A 21,157-nucleotide genomic window follows, 5' to 3' on the forward strand; every position below is an offset into this window, starting at 1 on the left:
CGCTGCCAAGGACTCCTGCTCAGTGCCCCAGCCTGAAGCGGAGTGGTCGCTGTCAGGCAACCATGATCGTGTGGACCGGTGGCACTTCTCTGTGCGGCGCCAACTGCTACGCCTCGACCTGTCCGATTGAGACGAGCCCCTCGCACGGGAGCTCGGGGACCATCGGCGTTCGGCGGATCAGCATCGGTAATTCGGCGATCTACACCTCACGCTGCTCAACTGGTACCGGGACATGGAGTGGTTCAGTCACCGGGAGGATCTCCCCGACCATGGGGATCCGCGTCTTGGTGAGAGGTGCCAGCGGGTAGGTGACTGGTGGCTCCGTTCATATGATCAGTCGTATGATCGGTGCCGAGGCATTGGAGACACAAAGGGCAGGTCTCGATGCTCTTGCCAGGGGGCGCATGCCTCCGTAGGTCTGCGCCAGGTTACTGGTGAGCCGCGCCTCGAATCCCGCTGTTGGTGACCAGGGTCCGGACACCAACGAGGGCTTCGCTGCTCCTGCCTCCCTGCTTCCGAGGCACGATGGCTCCATGCAGGCGAGTGCTGGCGGGACGTCCCTCACGAAGGGGAGCAGTGCCGCTGAGGTGGGGATATATGGGAAGGTCCCAAGGCGGGTTTACCCCTGGACCGGGGTACCACCGGAGCCGGTGTGGGTGGCACTGCTAGTGTCAGGATCTCCTGCGCTTCCTGCAGTGCCTCCGGTGTCGATGGGACCTCTAGATGATGAAGGCCCTCTTCACTGTCCGGTGTGGCAAGCATGGTATGGGATAGGCTAGACTGCTCAGCCTGAGCTGGGGCCTTACTCCCTGCCAGAGGTGTTGAGCCGTCCAGCACAGGTCTTGGCTCTCCTCCGGCCCTCTCCTTTCCCTTACAGGAAGTGGGAGATCGTCCCCTCGTGCTTCTCTTCGGCTTTTTGGCCGGAGCTGGGGAGGGGGATTGGTGCCAGCTTGTAGGTGGCACCGGCGGGGCGCTCCGCACCGATGCTGTGGTGCTTGGGGCCAAGTTGGACCTCTGCTCTGGTGCCGGGGTCAGCGCCGACTCCATCAGGAGTGCCCTGAGACGGATGTCTCTCTCCCTTTTTGTTCGGGGTTTAAAGGATTTACAGATGCGACACTTGTTGCTTATGTGTCCTTCTCCTAGACACCTTAAACAGCTACCATGCGGGTCGCTGATGGGCATAGCCGCTTACAACGATCGCAGGACTTAAAGACTGGGGCCTGGGGCATGCCCCATCCCTAAGCTGAGTCCCGTCCGGGACCAACTAAACCAGAACTAACACTAAGGAAACTATTAACTATGTACAACTATTTTACAGGGAAATGTTCAAAAGAAACACCGAATGAAGTGCAACGCTAGCCGAAGCAGCAGACGTTCCAGCAACCATCACTGGCAGCAAGAAGGAACTGAAGGTGGGGGGAGCCGGTGGCGCCCCTTATACCGCGGCATGTGCACACTGCTCCGGGGGCGCCAGAGCCGATCCCCTATGGACACCACTGAGGGAAAAACTGCTGGCACTGGTGCATGTGGCGAGCGCACACACCTAATATGGAATGGACATGAGTAAGCACTCAAAGACGAACTGTGTATTACTCAAGTATGTATAATCGTAGATATGTTACTGCTTTATGTTATATCCACAGCTGAAATGGCTGGGTAGTTTATTCTGAATTAACAGCAAGAATGAGGCATATGGTTTGCAAAAAACACATACAAGAGGTCCAAAGTCATCAATATATATATATAATAACTAAACACTGGCCATATTTATCAACGGCACCATAAACAAAGACTGACTCAAAACCAAATTCACACACGTATGAGCGTGCGTACATACTCACACACACTTTAACGTGGAAAAGATTTTTGGCAGCCACTGATATTTTTCATACTATGCTCTCTAGACTTGTTGTGAACAAGATTAGTCAGCTTTGGTAAAATTTCCACATTAGGGCTCCCACCTTTGCTATCACCAATGGGGCTGAAGCGGTGATAGTGGAAAGACAGAATTAAAAAAAAAAAAAAAAAAAAGCAGTGCAGACAGCGCCTACATGCCGTTACAGATGTACTGTTTCAAGTGGGGTGCTTATTTTCAAACAAAAGGCAGAATAAAGCCTGAGTACATACAACAGCTGTTTTCTGTTGCAGCAATCAACAGTCATTACTAATCATAATTATAGAAGGTGTGCGTTATCACTGTCAGTTGTTTGCCTGATTAGCTGTAATTTCTTCATGTGCCTAGTGAGATATTTTTCTCTAATATGAACAGTCAGGGAACACAGAGCTCTCAAAGCCACACAGCAGAAATAATAAATATGGAATTCACACTGGAAGGATTTTTACAGAAGCTTTTTGGATAATCTGTTTTTCCTAAATTATTCTCTCTTATATGGAATATTTTAAAAAACATTTAATCAAAATGGCACCATCAAGATTAAAACAACAAGGAGTCTGGTGGCACCTTAAAGACTAACAGATTTATTTGGGCAAAAGCTTTTGTGAGTAAAAACCTCGATGCATCCGAAGAAGTGAGGTTTTTACTCACGAAAGCTTATGCCCAAATAAATCTGTTAGTCTTTAAGGTGCCACCAGACTCCTTGTTGTTTTTGTAGATACAGACTAACACGGCTACCCCCTGATCAAGATTAAAATTATAAGCCCTCAACCTACAATAAGATTTTTGTAAGTGTACCCTGGGGCATACTCAACCTTTAACAAAATGGTTATACTGTACTAATATAGGCAACAATCTTGCAAACAGGTGAGCATGTAACTTTAGTCACATGAGTAGCTTTAATTATTTCATGTTTACAGGATCAGGTTCTCATTTTTGGCTAAGTCTCTTTGTTATGAATAAGTAAGCAGCTGAGTGCACAAACAACTTTCACTACATGCCTTTATCAAAATCCACTTGCTGTGTTAAATTCTAATAAAGTGATAATCCTTCTTACTCCCCACCTTTAGGGTCAGCCTCACAACATTACACTCCTGCAGTGGGTTCAGTTTCAGCGTTTCTCCAAGGTTGCTGCAGCCCGATGTTTGATGCTGCATTTCACAGCAAACACAGACACCATCACTGTCAAATTTAATCTGAAAAAAAGTAGAAAATCAGAGAAAGACTTAGTAATCAAAGCCACACCTTTATTCCAACCATCATTATAACATTTATCTTCAACACAAGAAGGAACCAAGGAGTGACAACAATGTTCCACTATTTGAAATATACAATTCATAATATAATCAGTGATACAGCTTGAAGCAGAATGACTTCTGTTGACGAGCAGAAGCTACAAAAATGAAACTAGGTGAGAGAAAAATATTGTAGAAAAGTAAGGTAGATAAAAGTAGCTGTATCTTTAAGGCCTTCTGTGGGCTGTTGAGAAAGGTTGTTTTTAGGAGGCAGATGATAGTTACTGAACTCTACAGAGCCAGATCAAACCAGGAGAAATGAATTGAGTAAGTAAGTGTGAAAAACATGGGAGGTAAAACAGGTGCAGGAAATATTGTGAGAAATCATGATCAGAAATAAAATCACATTTAAATAACCAAGAAGATGATTAGAATAGAGAGAGGTAATATTATGAAAATAGAGACAGGAGAGAATGGAACATGAAGGGAAGGTGAAAGGCATACAATATTTTATATATATAAAATATTATATTTTATATATATACACATATATATAATGTGTGTGTGTGAGGGACAGTGTGTGCACACGGACCTCACTTGTAATTTATTTTTACTCTGAAAAAGTTTTACTTTATTTTTTTGTTTCAAGTTCTGTTTGTTTTGAAAACCCTTTAAAAATACAGTAAACATTCAGCAGCCTCAAATTTTAATTTTCACAAAGTTCTTCTTTTTGTCTTTCTTTAATTATGTCTCCTCTTTATCTTGAGGCTTTAAAAGGCACTAGGCATTTCTGGTATCTGTTATTCTTTTAAGATTTTTATTAAAATGTGTTTTATTGAATGTACTGAACCCCAGTCAACATTTTTATTTTACTTTGACTTTCTTTAAATTCTGATTTATGTGAGCTTAAAACTGCAATATTCCCATTCAGCTCAATGGGAGGTTTATCCATGTAAGAAGTGCAGAATTGGATTAATTATCCTCATTTTGATGTCTTTGTTCAAAACCCCCCCAAAAAAACAAAAAAAGGATTGTATTTTTCTATTGCCGTGCTATAATGATTTTCAGCCAAGATTTAACTCTATATGAATTTTTCCTCAGCTTACTAATATAAGCCTGTAGCCACTTGTATTTTTCTTAATTACACTTACACATTTAGATGCTTTCTCCTTTCCTATTTTAAGCCATTTTGTGCTGGTGCAGAGGATTCTAAAGATTGGTAGCAGGATATATTGCCTTCCCCCAGGTCACTGGCTCAAACCCAGCCTGGATCACTATTGAGTAAGAATTATTACCATCAGATGGCAGTTCAGTGGCCTATGTGAAATGAGCTTAGTGGTCTCAATTCCCAGATTTTCATACTGGAAAAAACAGTGCCAAAACTGGCAGTAATTAGAAGCTTTAATGGGAATCTGAGCAGAGGTCAGGGATTTAATGGGCCATGTAGACTGAATTAGTCAGGGTGAGGCACAATAGCTGGGGCAGTGTGGAAGTGTGGAAGAGACCAGCTGTGCTGTGTACCATGTATCATGGAGACAGCACTTCGATCTTTACTGCCACCAACAGAGCACCTAAATTGCATATTGTATTTGTGTCATGATTAATATTTTGCCTCTTCCCAAATCATCTTCTGCTGCTTGAATGACTGGCTGAACCAACTGAGATGGGCTCTGGCACTTCCAGGAAATGGAAGTGTCCCATCTGAGGTCGTATAGCAGCATATTTAAACAGATTTCATTCTTACTAGTTAGCTTTTTTTTTTCTGTCTTCATACAAAGCTTGAATCATTCATCTCTTCTTAGTAGCTAGATGTTTTAAAATACATATTTTACATCCAAGTAAAAGAAAGATACAGAGACAGAAAAAAGAGAAGAGAAAATGTGTGATCTCTCATACTAATTTGGTGTCTCTGCTTCAGTGATGCAGAACAAATAAGCAGTTGGGAGAGCAATATGAGGCTATTTTTGAAAAAAAATGTTAAGTAAACAGGCTGATAAGTTAATATCATGCCATATATCAGAATAAAGGCATACTCCAGACAAATTGCTGTCTCAGTGGGTTTGAACTCATGAACCTCTAGAATGCCCTCTAACCACTGTAATTAGTCAGAATGCTTTTAAAATGCAGAAAACATAAATTATACCATTTTCTAGCCACTCATGAGCAGAAGTGGATGCAGCTTTCTGCTGCACCCTATGTAGCCTGGTCATGCCCTGAGTCATAAATACTGTAAATGAAACAAAGAAATAGCCAGCTAAAATGGTGAGCATCTTTTGTACTGATCCTTTGATTTCTTTCTTTTTTTTTATGAGATTAGAATTTTATACGTGTAGCTTTGCCTCATAACATTTTTAACATTTTAAGATAGTTATTTCAATTCCTGTCAGTTTCTAATACTTTTTTTTTAAAACAAATGAATGAGATCTGATCTGTGCTTGGCTTTGTGGTATATGATCAGACAACCTTCAACTCTTCAATCCCATGATAAATACAAAATGTTGTTAAATTAAAGGAGGTCTTGCCTTTGAACTCCTCTGGGAATGTTGGAAATGGTGCTAGCTAGATAACTATTACAGAACAGGTTTGAAATTCACACTTTGAATTTAGAGTTGTGTCAAATTCAGCAGTCACAAAGCTACAGCACACCTGCTATATCAGCAGAGAGCATTCAGCGAAATCAATATGCTCTTCAGCTGGTAAAAAGTTACTATAACAAGGAAAATGCACTTTACACAAAGCTGTCTACACCAAGATCATTTATTCTCTGATACATGCTGTGTCTGTTCAATGAAAGATAGTCACTCACACATCACGGTACCTATTTAACACTTCTAATGTGAAAAATACATCCTAGGGCTGCTTTTATCTCATGTAATGAACAGGTATCACATAAACAAAAGCTGAAAAACAATATCTAAAGCTTCCTAACAAGAGTCCCACCTGTGACTGCTTCTCTATTCACTCTAAAATGTATCTTACAACTGTGTTGAATAGCACAGTACCTGTCCTTGTATCTTGCTAAAAATATTTTTTAAAGGGTTTCTTAAATGCACAATGAAAACTGTTGAAATTAAAGTTACACCAACATATAGGGTTGCCCCCAAAAATACATCGTAATTTTTACAAGTGCAAAAATATATATATTTGTGCAGCAAACACTGTGCAATTGGTGGCTTTGCATGTACAAAAAAGGGCACATAAATATCAGAGGCACATTTCTGGAGAGCCTTTGATAATCTGGCCCATTGTGCACAACTATATACCGTTTCCTTTAAAAAGTGTTCATGAAGCAGTGGTGCTGGAACAGTGGCTCCACCCCCTGGCTGCGGGTGGAGCTCCGGCAGTTGAGGGAGCCACGCAGACCCTCCACCTGCCCGTGGTGCAGAGGTCCCGAGAACAGCCCCCAGCCCATGTCCCCGCCTGGCCCAGGGCAGGTGGAGGAGAGTGCGTGACTCTGCGCCAGCTCCCCACAGCTGCCCGTGTGGTTCTGTCCCTGACCCGGCTCTGGTCGAGGTTGGGGGGTCCTCGGAGCCGCAGCCTGGCTATGGTAAGAGCCGCACAGGCAGCTGTGGGGAGCCGCGGACCCTCTACCTGCCTTGGGAGAGGGGCACTGGGGGCAGGAACACGGGCCGGGGGCTGCTCTCCTCGGGCCCCCCGCACTGCGGGCAGGTGGAGGGTCCACTGCAGCTCCCCACAGCTGCCCACATGGCTCTTACCAGGGCAGCTGTGAGGAGGCTGGGTCCCTCCATCTGCCCTGGGACAGAGGGTCCGGGGGGCGGGAACACAGGCAGGGGGCTGCTTTTGGCCCCACCCCCACCCTGGGCAGGAAGGGCGGGCTCCCAGGCTCCACTCCGGCTTGGCCAGGGGTGGGGCCTTCCGGGAAGAGGAGGAGCATGGGCAGGCTTTGGGGGAAGGGGCGGGGCCTTGGGGGGAAGAGGAAGGGTGGGGGCCCCTGTCCCCCCTCACTTTTGGGAAGGCTCCAACGCCCTTGTCATGAAGTGACCGTCTTAAGGCCAAAACAGCATTGCTAACTTCTATGTATTTTAGGATTTTATACTACTGCCAATCACCGTAGTATCTGAGCACCTTCCTCATAAAATTGATAGCAGTAGTGAAGTCCCAAGTGGACTTCATGGAGTCTCTGGCACTTCTAACCTTTTTGGGGTCAAAACTCTGTTTGGGAGAGGGTGAGGGCTTGGATGAGTTTCTGGGGGTGGATGAAGGGTGTGTCTTTCTTAGGCAGAATAGCCTTTTCAAAGAGGAAGGTTTTGAATGTTTTCCTAAAGATGGTTAGATTCTGGATTCATCTACTCTCCTCTAGAAGTTTGTTTCACAGACAAATCCCTTTGGCTGAGAATGTTTTGTCTTCAGTGTTCTTGCACTGCATCTTTGGCTTTGTGATCTGCATTGTTCATTTCCCATTTCAGCCCCTACCCCCCATTTTATTCCTCCCCTCTCACAGAGCACAACTGATTTTTTCTAATTACTCCCAGAATATATACGCTTTTGGCTCAGCTGTGCAACCTCACCTTGAAGGGCAACTCTGTAGTGTACATTAGACAGACTTTAGTTGTAGTTATAGCTCCTTAAATATATTGCATCTCTAAGGAAACTTGGTTGGCGTTACTGTCAGAATTGATCAAGACCGCTTAAACCAGCAGGTGACTTTTACCTAGCAGGGGACGAAAAAGATGAAAGGCTTCTCTGAGAGGAAAGGACATTGGGAACTTCAAGCATATTAAATGCACACAAAAAAGAAAAAAAATAATCTACAGTACAATTACATTATGACACAAACTGACAAAGGCAAGGACATTAAAAATTTAAACTAATCTTCACTATTAATTCTCAAACTTACTTAAGAGACAGTGTGGTCTACAGGCTAGGGCACTAGCTTTAGCATAAGAAGAGCTGAGTTCTAATCCTTCCTGAGCCATTCACCTGCTGTGTGAACTTGGGGAAGGCAGCACATCTTCCTACTCTCTATCTGCCCTGTCTAAAAATATTTAGGTTAGGGGCCCTCTCTCATTATGTATTTGTACAGTATAGAACTATAGATATGTAGGGCTGGAAGGGACCTCAAGCCATCATCAAGTCCAGCCCCCTGCGCTGAGGCAGGACCAAGTAAACCTCGACCATCCCTGACATATGTTTTTCTAACCTGTTTTTATAAACCTTCAATGATGGGGATTCCACAACCTTCCATGGAAACCTATTCCAGAGCGTAACTATCCTTATAGTTAGAATATTTTTCCTAATAATATCTAACCTAAATCTCCCTTGCTACAGATTACGTCCTTTACTTCTTGCCCCATCTTCAGTGGACATGGAGAACATTGATCTCCATCCTCTTCATAACATCCTTTAAAGATATCTGAATACTTATTGGGTTTCCCCCCCCGTCTTCTTTTTTCAAGCCTAAGTATGCCCAGTTTTTTCCAACCTTTCCACATAGGTCAGGTTTTCTAAATCTTTTATCATTTTTGTTCCTGTCCTCTGGACTCTTCAATTTGTCCACCTGCTTACTAAAATGTGGCACCACAGTACTCCAGGTGATGCCTCACCAGTGCCAAGTAGAGTGGGACAATTACCTCCCATCTTTTATATGTAACACCCTGGTTAATACAGCAGAATATTAGACTTTTTCTCATCTGCATCATATTGTTGACTTATATTCAATTTGTGATCCACAATACCAGCCAGATCCTTCTCAGCAGTACTACTGCCTAGCCAATTATTTCACATTTTGTAGTTATATATTTGATTGTGAAGTACTTTGCACTCGTCTTTATTGAATTTAATCTTGTTGAATTCAGATCAATTCTCCAAATTTGTCCAGATCGTTCTGAATTCTAATCATACCCTCCAAAGTGCTTGCAACCCCTCCCTGCTTCGTGTCATCTGCAAATTTTATAAGCATACTCTCCACTCTATTATCCAAGTTATTAATTAAAATATTGAATAGTAACAGACTCACGTCTGACCCCTGCGGGACTCCATTAGATACACCTTTCCAGGTTGACAGCGAACTATTGATAACTACTCTTTTAATGTGGTCTTTCAACCAGTTGTGCACCCACTTGGTAGTAATTTCATGCTGACCACATTTCCCTAGTTTGCTTATGAGAATGTTATGTAAGACTGTCAAAAGCCTTATGAAAATCAAGATATAGCATATCATCTGCTTCCCCTGATTCACTAGGCCAATAAGAAGGAAATCACATTGGTTTGACATAATTTGTTCTTGACAAATCCATGCTGGTTATTCCTTATAACCCTATTATCCTCCAGATGCTTACAAACTTATTGTTTAATAATTTGTTCCAGTATCTTTCCAGGTATTAACGTGAGGCTGACTGGTCTATAGTTCCCTGGGTCCTCTTTGCTCCTCTTTTTAAAGATAGGTTCTATGTTTGCCTTTTTCTAGTCATATGGGACCTCACCTGTCCTTTAGGAGTTCTCAAAGATAATTGCTAATGGTTCTGAGACTGCGTCAGCTAGCTCCTTAAGTACCCTAGGATGAATTTCAACCTGGCCTGCCAACTTGAATACAACTGACCTATCTAAATACTCTTCTAGCACAGTGGTTCTCAAACTGTGGGTCGGGACCCCAAAGTGGGTTGTGATCCCGTTTTAATGGGGTCATCAGGGCTGGCGTTAGACTTGCTGGGGTCTGGGGACGAAGCCAGAGCCCAAGCCCCACCACCCGGGGCTGAAGCCGAAGCCCAAGGGCTTCAGCCCTGGGTGGTGGGGCTCAGGTTACAGGCCCCACCACCTGGGGCTGAAGCCCTTCGGCTTGGTCACCCCGCCTGGGGTTGTGGGGCTCAGGCGGCTCAGACTTTGGTCACCTCTCCTGAGGTCATGAGGTAATTTTTGTTGTCAGAAAGGGGTCGCAGTGCAATGAAGTTTGAGAATCCCTGTGTGACGGTGCCTTATGATTGTATATGTGACATTACTGGAATATGTTTTAGGCTACATATGCCATGTAACATATCTATGTAAAGGTTATAATCTACTGAATGTATTCATCCTATTTGTATGTGTGTATCATTTTTGTATTCGAAGTTATGAATATTGGCTGTGTACTGGCTTGATTTTAACTAGCCTAGTAGAGCATTTGGTCAGCTTCTTGAGAAAAGTGCAAATTAAGTGCCGAATCAAAAACCACTTCAGCCAGCAATGAACTTGAAGATGCCAATCCACATCTGAGCCTTCCCAGGAATGTGGTTTGGCTGGTAAAAGCTGAGTCATGCATGGACATGTGGCTTGCCCATGTGACTCCAAAACTCCATCTTGCAGCTGGACTTTTTGCATAGGAGTGAGGAGGGGGTCTCCACCCACAAGAGAAAGTCTATTTAAACCCCTGGACGAACCCCTCCATTTTGTCTTCAGCTGGCTAACGGGATAGCCTCTCCACCCCCAAGGATACCTGAAAAAAACTGGAACACAGGACAGTAACTACAGGGGGTGTGAGTGATTGCTGGACCCAGACTAGCAGGAGGCTAGTCTGTAAAAGGAAGCTTACTGGAACTGGTGAGGTTTTATTAGTATTCAGTTTCTTAGACATAGACTTGCATATTCTATTTTATTTTAGTTGGTAATTCACTTTGTTCTGTCTGCTATTACTTGGACCCACTTAAATCTTACTTTCTGTATTTAATAAAATAACGTTTTACTTATTAATTAACCCAGAGTATGCCTTAATACCTGGGAGGGGCAAACAGCTGTGCATATCTCTCTGTCAGTGTTATAGAGGGTGAACAATTTATACAGGGTAAAACAGATTTATTTGGGGTTTAGGCCCCATTGGGAGTTGGGCATCTGAGTGTTAAAGACAGGAACACTTCTGTAAGCTGCTTTCGGTTAAGTCTGCAGCTTTGGGGCACGTAATTCAAACCCTGGTTCGGTGTTGGAGCAGACGGGCATGTCTGGCTCAGCAAGACAGGGTGCTGGAGTCCTGAGCTGGCAGGGAAAGCAGGGGCAGAAGCAGTCTTGGCAAATCAGCTGGCAGTTCCCAAGGGGGTTTCTGTGATCCAACCCGTCACACCCTGTTCTAGCACAATAGGGTGCCAGTCTCAGTTGGGGCCTCTGGGCACTACTAGAATACAAATAACAGGCAACCCACAATAGGAGATTGACAACACCGAGAGAGTTCCAGATCCTGGATGATAGTGAACTGTTATAAATTTGATTGAGGACCTAGGGCAGTATGTTAAAAAACAAACAAACACGAGTTAGTTATGCCCAAATCACCAAAATATAGGCTAAGAGATAAAGCAACAACAAAAAAAATCTATACAGCATGTAGCAATGGTGGAAAGTGGATTAAAATAATCCAATCTTGGGCCATAGCATCTATTGATGTAAAATTACTACCAGAGCTAACATTGTGCGTGTGAAAGAAAGTTTCTAAAAGCACTGAAATTATGTTTCTCAAACACATGTTAATGAAGGGATAGAGCATACAGCTGCTATGTACACATGGAGCTCCCACTGACTTCAAGTGAGGTTCTAAAAACAGTGCAGCTGCAGGAAAATTTTTTCCCAATTAAATTTTCATAATCAACATTAAAATCTATGCTGGTAGTTTTGTTAGCACATTGTGTTACTGACATGTAGTACAAACAACATAAAAAGTAGCCACGAATGCTAATGATCTCAAAATGCATATTCAAAATGCTAACATGTGGTGTATAGTAAAATTTCTCATATTTTATGTGAAAATATATAATGTAGATTACAATTCTTATGCATTGCCTTAAACACTGAGGAAGTCCCTCATTTGTCATTTCTCAGTTAAACCAAAGTTGTTGTTTGAAAAACAATTCCCTTCTCTGTGAAACTCTTTTATAGTTAAAATCCACCATAAAGAAACTTTACTAAATTATTTTTAAACCACCCATATGTAGTCAAGGCTTTGCAACAATGATCCCTGTGGAAAAATTCAGCAACACTTGAGCTGTTCTGCAAGAACTCCTTTTGCTGTAAAAATGAATAAGCCTGACAGAAATATGTCAAGTCAAGATGAGCATTTATTTGCCTTGTGCATTGAGACTACTATACTTGCCAGCACCCTGTGAACACCAGAGTGTGATTCAGAGCATTAGCTTGTTATTTCCCTCATTGATTCTATTTTAAGAAACTGCATACATAAGTGATTCTGAACCTGACATTTGCACTAAACTACCACTTGAAAGTTCACTACCATGTTTTAGTTTGGTAGTTAGAGTATCATTTAAAAGGAGTTAATGTTTGTTAATCAAACCTACAAAAAGTATGATTTAAAGACTGATCTTTGCTCCTCACAACTAGCTGATACCGCTTTTACAGTAAGTCTAGAGCTTACAAGTGCTGTCATCCTCCAAAGTGGCGGAGTTAAAGGACCTAAAGCACTATGCTAATTAATATGAGCACTCAAAGTGATGAGATGCAGGTTTGCATTATGTCTACACTATTAAACTGAGTAGTCTAAGGATTTAGACTGAAGCATACAATATGCTTCCACAATACTGGCAGCTGTAAAACCCTGAATGAAAAAGTGTTAAATTATATACCATACACAGAGTTGCACTTCACCAATTTGGAATGAAATCCTGCAGCTCTTAATTACATAAGCAATCCTGTTGATTTCAGTGGAACTGCTCCCATGAGTAAGGTTTGCATACACATACCCTCACTGAAATGTGACTTTGCTGATTAAGGTAAAACGAAATAAGTAGAGTCTGTTACATGAACTAATATCATCATAATTATAATGTGGCAAATAGAAAGTAACAGCAAAGCCGATTTGTCCTACTTCTATAAAGCACAATGGGGCAACTTCTATGAAAAGCTACTGATTAGAACTTCATCTCAGACATGAAGATTGACTACTGATAACCAGCAACTTTATTTCAGCCTCTTCCATCATCTTCACTGTTCCTCATGCTGGACGGAAGCTGGAACAGGAGATGTAGGAGTGAAAAGTCGGTGGCTTTTTAGATACATTTCTCCTTCTTTCATACTTCGGTGCTAGTAGTTAAGGGCATCCTCTCGGCAATTTAAAGGTTTATTGCTTAAAGAGTGAGAAAAGGTGTTAGAATCCCCAGATTATATTCCTGGCTCTGTCACTGATTTGCTATAGGAACCAAACCCTTTGAATTCTTCCAATAGGCAGAGGACTCTAACCTTCCTCCTAGGAAGAGGTCACATGAGCTGCACCTACTAAACCAGATAATCTCTGGGGATCTAATAGAAGCATGGACCATTCATGTGTAGGACACTTGCCTCTATTCCTCTTCCTGCTCTCTGCAGCCCCTTTAGAACCATGCTGGATCTTTAGCAGCCATGCTGTCAGGGACTCCCTCACTGCTGGTTGCCCCTAGGGTCTCCTTAGCAGAGGAACTCCACAACATGGAACAGGAAGCTACTCAAGCTCTGCATATAGGGTTGCCAGGTGTCCAGTTTTCAACCAGAATGCCCAATTGAAAAGGGACTCTGGCAGCTCCAGTCAGCACCGCTGACCGGGCTGTTAAAAGTCCAGTCGGCAGTGCTGCAGGTCTAAGGCAGGCTAGTCCCTACCTGTCCTAGCAGCGCGCTGCACCCCGGAAGTGGCCAACAGGTCCGTCTCCTAGGCGGGGGGGAGGGGCGCCACGGGGCTCTGTGCGCTGCCCCCACCTCAAGCACCGGCTCTGCATTCCCATTGGCCGGGAACCGCGGCTAATGGGAGCTGGGGGGGCGGTGCCTGTGGGTTAGAACAGCGCGTGAAGCCTCCTGGCCCCCTGCCTAGGAGCCGGACCTGCTGGCTGCTTCCAGGGTGCAGCGCGGTGCCAGGAGAGGCAGGGAGCCTGCCTTAGCCCCGCTGCGCTGCTGATCAGGAGCCACCTGAGGTAAGCCTGTACCCAACCCCCTGCCCCAGCCCTGAGCCTCCTCAAACCTAGAGGCCCCTCCTGCACCCCAAATGCCTCATCCTCAGCCCCACCCCAGAGCCTGCACCCCCAGCCAGAGACTCACTCCCCCCGCACCAGTCCAGAGCCCCCTCCCACACCCTGAACCCCTCATCCCTGGCCTCACCCCAGAGCCCACACTCCCAACCCAGAACCTGTGCCGCCTCCTGCACTCCAACCCCCACCTCAATCCGCAGCCCCCTCCCGCACTCCGAATCCCTCGGCTCCACCCCCCAGCCTGAAGCCCCCTCCTGCACCCAAAACCCCTCATCCCCGGCCCCACCCGAGAGCCAGTACCCCCAGCTGGAGCCCTCACCTCTTCCTGTACCCCAACTCCCTGCCCCAGCCTAGAGCCCCCTCCCACACCCTGAACCCCTAATTTCTGGCCCCACCCTGGAGCCCGCATCCCTAGTTAGAGCCTTCACCCCCTCCTGCACCCCAAGCCCCTCCCCCATCCCAGTGAAAGTAAGTGAGGGTTGGGGAGAGCGAGCCACTGAGGGAGGGGGAATGTAGTGAGCGGGGGACGGGGCCTTGGGGAAAGGGTGGGGCTAGGGTGTTCGGTTTTGTGCGATTAGAAAGTTGGCAACCCTATCTGCATGCAGTAACTTATGCTAGTTTTTCCTTCATTTTTTTCTCCAGGGCAGTAGGGGCACATCTGACAGAGCCCAGCTTTCCCCCGACCTATGCAGCCAGAACACAGAGAAACCCAAGGGAAGTGCTTCTACTTGGAAAATGGGGAACACACTAGTGAAATGGCACTTCCCACCTTTGTTAGATTCTGCAGCTGCGAAGGAGAGAATCTGGGAAATCCATGCTAAGATGTTACATTTAACATGATGTCTAAGGCACAACACAAAACAGTCTATTCATTGATACTGCCATTAATTGTATTGGGGTGGTTTCATTTGTCTGGGATTTTGTTACTAAAAGGACAATGAAAATATCCTTGTAAATTTTTCTTTTGTGTTCCAACTATCAGGTCTAAGCCACATTTAAATAGTCCAATGATACCCTTGTTTTATCTCACAGCTTAGAGTTTGCAATATTTTCATAGCATTCTAGGGCCAAATTTTAAAAATTATTTAGATGCCTGAAGATGCAGATAGGTACCTAGTGGGATTTGCAAAAGTGCCTACACACCTAACTCCCAAGTGACTTCTCTTGTGATGCATGAAGCAAAAAACAGGCTCAGCCAGCAGTTACTTTTTGATGTCTAAAAGTTAAAGATGTTAACACAGAAAAGACACCGACTCTGCGACTGAAGGTACTATTTGAATACCATAAAGTTTTCCCTATACTTCTCAAATTAACATCCTCAGGGTTGGCTGCATACAATTATCATTCCCATCTGCATTCAAGTGTAGGTAAAAACTAACTGTATTTTTCATCTTCCTAGAACTCAATCTCTGGCCACCCCAGTTTTCAATTGCAGTGCATGTCATCAATATGGGTCCCCTAAAATTTAGCTTCAAGTTTCAGGTTACAACCCAAAAGGTCAAAGCAAACTCAGATGGAAATCTAAGCTTCCCAATGAAAGCTAAAAAAAAAATTTCAAATAGTTTTAAAACAAAATCATAAAGCCACCTCGGTTTGCTAGAAAGGTAACATTTTGTTTTGTGCTGTGTAACAAAAGCCCAGACCTGGTAAACTGTGTGCTTTAACGTTTTTGGGCCACATTTTGCACTAGATGCAGTAACATCTTTGTACCTCTAGTGGCTTAATGACCAACAGATGGAGATCCCCAGACTGAGCTATTTTACATGGCACCGTAGTGTCCTTTGGTTACTCTTTCTTTATATTTCAATTTAATTTAAAAGATTGCAGTTGCACAAAACAGACCTTTCCTAAAAAATATTAGTAAAAGCTCTTTCATGCTGCAATTCTTTGATGACAGCATGACATTCAACTCAGCAGAATGTACTTTGTACTTTATAACAAAAGTCAAATAAAAGAGATGGAGCCATAATAAAAGGATATTATTAAAATACTATGAGGCTCAGACTAAATAAATAAAAAATGCTGTGAAATATCTCATTTTTCCTAAAATAAGATTAAATATAAGGGAATCAATATATGGCAACAGAGGGAAGTTTATTCGTTATTATTGCAATGATATTCTGGAAATTTAAGGTAAAACATTTTGTGCTAAGAAAAGCCGTAAATTCACTATATCAAAAGAAGCAAGAAAGGTGAATGGTAATATGAATACAGTAGAACCTCAGAGTTATGAATACCAGAGTTATGAAATGACCAGTCAACCACACACCTTATTTAGAACTGGAAGTATGCAATCAGGCAGCAGCAGAGACACACAAAAAAAGCAAATACTGTACAGTACTGTTTTAAATGTAAACTATTAAAAAATAAAGGGAAAGTTTAAAAAAAGATTTGACAAAGTAAGGAAACTGTTTCTGTGCTTGTTTCATTTACATTAAGGTGGTTAAAAGCAGCATTTTTCTTCTGCATAGTAAAGTTTCAAAGCTGTATTAAATCAATGTTCAGTTGTAAACTTTTGAAAGAACAACCATAACATTTTATTCAGAGTTATGAACAACCTCCATTCCCAAGGTGTTCATAACGTTGAGGTTCTACGGTATTAACTTGCCTAGAATACACATCTTTTTATGGAATAAAGGAAAACATCATTAGATAGGGTTACCATACGTCCGGTTTTTCCCGGACATGTCCGGCTTTTCGGCACTCAAACCCCCGTCCGGGGGGAATTGCCAAAAAGCCGAACATGTCCGGGAAAATGCCGGCCAGGCACTTCCCCTCCCGCGGCGGCTCTGCTCCTCCCCGACTCTTCAGCTCTGTTTAAGAGCCGGGCTGCCCGAGCGCTACCGGCTTCGGGCAGCCCCCATGTCTCCGGACCCTGCGCCGCCGGAGCCCGGGAGGGGAAGTGCCCGGCCGGGGGCGCAGGGTCCGGAGTCATAGGGGCTGCCCGAAGCCCGAGCGCTACCGGCTTCACGGTTTGCCGGGCAGCCTCCAGACCCTGCGTCCCCGGCTGGGCGCTTCCCCTCCCGGGCTCCAGCTGCGCTGGGGAAGCGCCGGCCGGGGGCGCAGGGTCTGGGGGCTGCCCGGCAAACCGTGAAGCCGGTAGTGCTCGGGCAGCCCTTTCCGCGTGGCTGGGAGTGGGAGGGAGGGGGCGGAGTTAGGGCGGGGTTGGGTCGGGGAAGGGGCGGAGTTGGGGCGGGGCTGGGGTGGGAAATGGGCGGGGCCAGGACCCCGTGGAGGGTCCTCTTTTTTTATTTGTTAAGTATGGTAACCCTATCATTAGAAGATTAAACAGCCTAAGTCATAAAGTAAACTAGAACTCATTTAAAATGAAGTTGGAATAACTTTTTCCTCACTGTGTGTCTCATAAAACAAAGTGGGAGTGTACAGAGCAGAGAAGTGCTGATAGTTTGTGTCTGAGATTATTCCGAAAATACACAAGAGAAGGTTCAACACTATAACTACTCCTTTCTGCATTTGCCAGCAGTCTTGGTTTTGTATGTTGAGTTATAGTGGTATCACACCATGTAAACAGATACATGGTCTCTGATGATATAGACTTTATGTTGGGAGCCTAATTCTCGAAAATGGACAAATTATTAGGACACTCAAATCCCAGATTTGGTTGCCCAAATTGTTTAGGCACCTTTATCCTCTTTATTACTGATTTCTGTATAGTATATGGTATTTGGACTTCCTATAAGGACACCTACATTTGAAACTTGGGATCTGTACACCCTCACCTACATAAAAGAACACTATTAAGGTTGCAAAATCAAGCACTCAGAGGTTAGGAAATGCTAAAATTAAGGTTACCTGTGCAATCTTAATTCAGCCCCCTTGTGCATATGCATTATGACAGTTTTTAATTATTTGATCACATACTACTTTTTTTCCCCAGAGGACCCCTATCTCGTTCAGGATGTAAGATGGATGGTACTCACTTAATGAGCAGATATTCAATAGCTTATTTTTTTGTCCTCATTATTCAGTGTGTGGCCTTCTTCTTTAATTACTGCAAATGCTGCTCTAAAGACAGAATTATTAATTGCTTCATGGGCTCATCTCTGGCACTTATAACTATGGTGTCTGAGTACTTCACAAACATTAATGTATCTTTGCAAAACCTCTGTGAGCTGAGAGGGTGGTATTATCCCCATTTTACCAATAGGAAGCTGAAGCACAGAGATTAAAGTCAAACGTATCCACAAATGTTGGGAGCCCAATGAGAGACCCCTAAGGCCTGGTTTTTCAGAGTACTTAGCATTATATTAGGGTTACCATATTTTGAGTGTCCCAAAAGAGGACACTCCACGGGGCCCCGGCCCCGCCCCCAGCCCCGCCCACACCCCCCGCCCCAACTCCGCCCCCTCCCCTGCTTCCCGCGAACATTTGATTCGCGGGAAGCCTGAAGCAGGCAGCAGGGAAGGAAAGGGAAGGGAAGGGAAGGGAAGGGGGGGAGGCCGGCCCCGGCATCTCCAGCCTGGCTCGGCTCGGCCCCCAGCGGCCCGGCGCACCCCCCCGGCCACCCAGCACCCCCGGCGGCCCGGCCCCCGGACCGCCAGCACCCCCGGCCGCCCAGCGCCCCGGGCCAGCCCCCAGCCCAGCGGCGCCGGATTTTCCCGGACATGTTCGGCTTTTTGGGATTTCCCCCCGGACGGGGATTTGAATCCCAAAAAGCCGGACATGTCCGGGAAAATCCGGACGTATGGTAACCCTACATTATATACCATTCATATGCTCAAAGCACAGCTCCCACTGACTGCAGTTGCAGTTATGAGTGCTCAACACCTGTAGAATTCAGGCCACAAAGCCCCAAGCTGAGCACTGAGAAAATACAGAACATGCAATTAGGGACCACCTGTGAAAAGTTTGGTTTATGTGACTTGCTTAGCATCACACAAGAAATCTGTGGCTAAGGCAGGAACAGAATCCAATTCTCCAGGGCAGCATTCAATAGCCTTAACTCTCCTTTCTCCTTAACTCTTAGACTCTCCTTTCTCTTCCTGCCTCAATCCCCTCATCATTTGCTACACATCTTCCAACTTATGCAACAAATGAGGCAGACAATAGCCTCCTTTATTCATCCTCACAGAGGATCCATCTTGTGCATTCAATGAGGTAGGGGTCCTGTGAAAAACAACAGTATGTGAGCATGTGATTAAAGGCTGTATCATAACGCATAAACACAAGGAGGCCAAATTAAGGTTACACTGTCAACCTTAATTCAGGCATGTCCTAACTTCTGAGCATTGACTTGCTAAACCCAGGGTTGTGAGTTCAATCCTTGAGGGGGCCACTTAGGGATCTGGGGCAAAATCAGTACTTGGTCCCACTAGTGACGGCAGGGGGCTGGACTCAATGACCTTTCAGGGTCCCTTCCAGCTCTGTGAGATAGGTACATCTCCATATATTATAATGTATTTACTGATTAGACTTTATTAAATGTTTGCAAGTTGCTGCATGCATTAATCTCACTTTGTAATGTTGGTGTTCCATGCTATAAGAAAATACTTAAGTTTTGCTTTATAACTTTGAAAATGTTTGCTCTGAACTTATGAACCCAGGCACTGGTACTCCCTGCCCTGCCTACCCATCCAGAAAGACCATCAAAATCAGATGGGCCATCAAGGAACATTGCAATACAAAGGATTGATTAATGGTCCTATCACGTCCTTGGAAATGTCACATGCAAGGAAGCTTGTTCTGTGGACTTGGAAGTTGAATGAAAGAAATAAAACAGTCACAGGAAAATTTTCCATCTCTTTGCTGTTTGAACTCACACAGGGCCAGAGCCACCAAACTGAAGCCAGAGATCCCCAGGGGTTACTTCCTCAGTCCACCTTGAAAGACACGTTGACTTGACAGATCACTACAATTCTGTCACTCTTAGGATTTAGATTGCAACTCATCTGTGCTTCTGTTTGCTTGCTTTAACCTGTAAATAACTCACTCTGTTCTTTTTCCTAGTTAATAAGCCTTTAGATAGTTTATTATGGGATTGGCTACAGATGTTGTCTTTGGTGTCAGATCTAGGGCACCCACTGATCTGGTGTAAGTGACTGGTTTCTTGGGACAGGCAGCAACCTGAATATTGTGTGATTTTTGGTGTAAGTGACCATTTATCACTAAGTCCAGTTTGTCTGGGAGGCAAAATAGACTGGAGAGTCTAAGGGGATTCTCTGTGACTCGATGTTAAGACTGTTAGTTACAATGTTCCAGGAGTTCACATTTATTACTGGCTTGGTGAAATCTAAATATAGAACTCACCACCAGTTTGGAGTGTCTGCCTTGAAGCCACTCCAGACTGCATGACAGCTGAGCAGAGAAACATATTCCATTTCACAGAGGAGTTAGCTATTTTGAAATCTGGTTTAATTCTGATTTGAAAGAAAAAACAAAAATTTCAAGATTCTCTGCAAAATGGGATGGGATGGGACACTGGCTCTGGAGCAGTCTGTGCCCAGAACAACAAACCCTGGCAGCCCTGACGTCTCCAACCCTGAGGCAGGCTGCCCTGCAGCCCCAGAATCCTGGAAGCCTTTGGGTTCGCAGCCCCAGGCCAGTCCACCTGGCAGGCTGCTCCAGAGCTGCAGACCCTCAGCAGCCTGCCAGGAGGGCTGAAAAGGAGCCAGGCACATTTCCATCAGAATTCTGCCTGGTTTCTGGATGATTTGTAAAAATCCAACTGTCTTTGCAGAACGTTTTGATTTTGACGAATCAGCAAATTCCAATGGAAAACTGTTGTTTCGAAGAAGGTTTAGTCCTGGGCTTAGTGTAATCTGTGCACACAGAAATCAGCATGCCCTAGTGATTAGGGAAAAGGCCTGGGACTCAAAACCTGTGGGTTCTAGTCCTAACCTTTGACACTAGTTCACTGTGTGACCTTAGACAAATTAGATATTTTTGCTGTGACTCTGTACCTACCTTCAACTATAAAATGGGGGTGATAATGTCTACTTTATAAGGGAACTGTGAGGTGATACTAATTAGGGTGTACAAAGACCTTGGAGATCCTCATGTGAAAAATACCAGTTATTATTGCTATTTTTATATGAAAGAATAAGAAAGCCTGTTTCACTTGTGAAAAATTGACTTTCATCATAATG

At 44.3% G+C, this 21,157-nt stretch overlaps 1 protein-coding gene across 1 annotated transcript in view; it reads right to left on the reverse strand.

Annotated features, from left to right (window-relative positions):
• Positions 1-21,157, reverse strand: part of ENTREP2 (endosomal transmembrane epsin interactor 2) — a 444,069-nt gene that overhangs the window by 99,072 nt on the left and 323,840 nt on the right. Inside the window, exon 4 of the mRNA XM_065412748.1 lies at positions 2,959-3,090. Within this exon, the coding sequence (XP_065268820.1) occupies positions 2,959-3,090 (132 nt within the window). The remainder of the gene's footprint in view (positions 1-2,958; positions 3,091-21,157) is intronic.

The sequence above is a fragment of the Emys orbicularis genome, chromosome 10 (assembly GCF_028017835.1).
Source record: "Emys orbicularis isolate rEmyOrb1 chromosome 10, rEmyOrb1.hap1, whole genome shotgun sequence".
Taxonomy (NCBI): Eukaryota; Metazoa; Chordata; order Testudines; family Emydidae; genus Emys; species Emys orbicularis.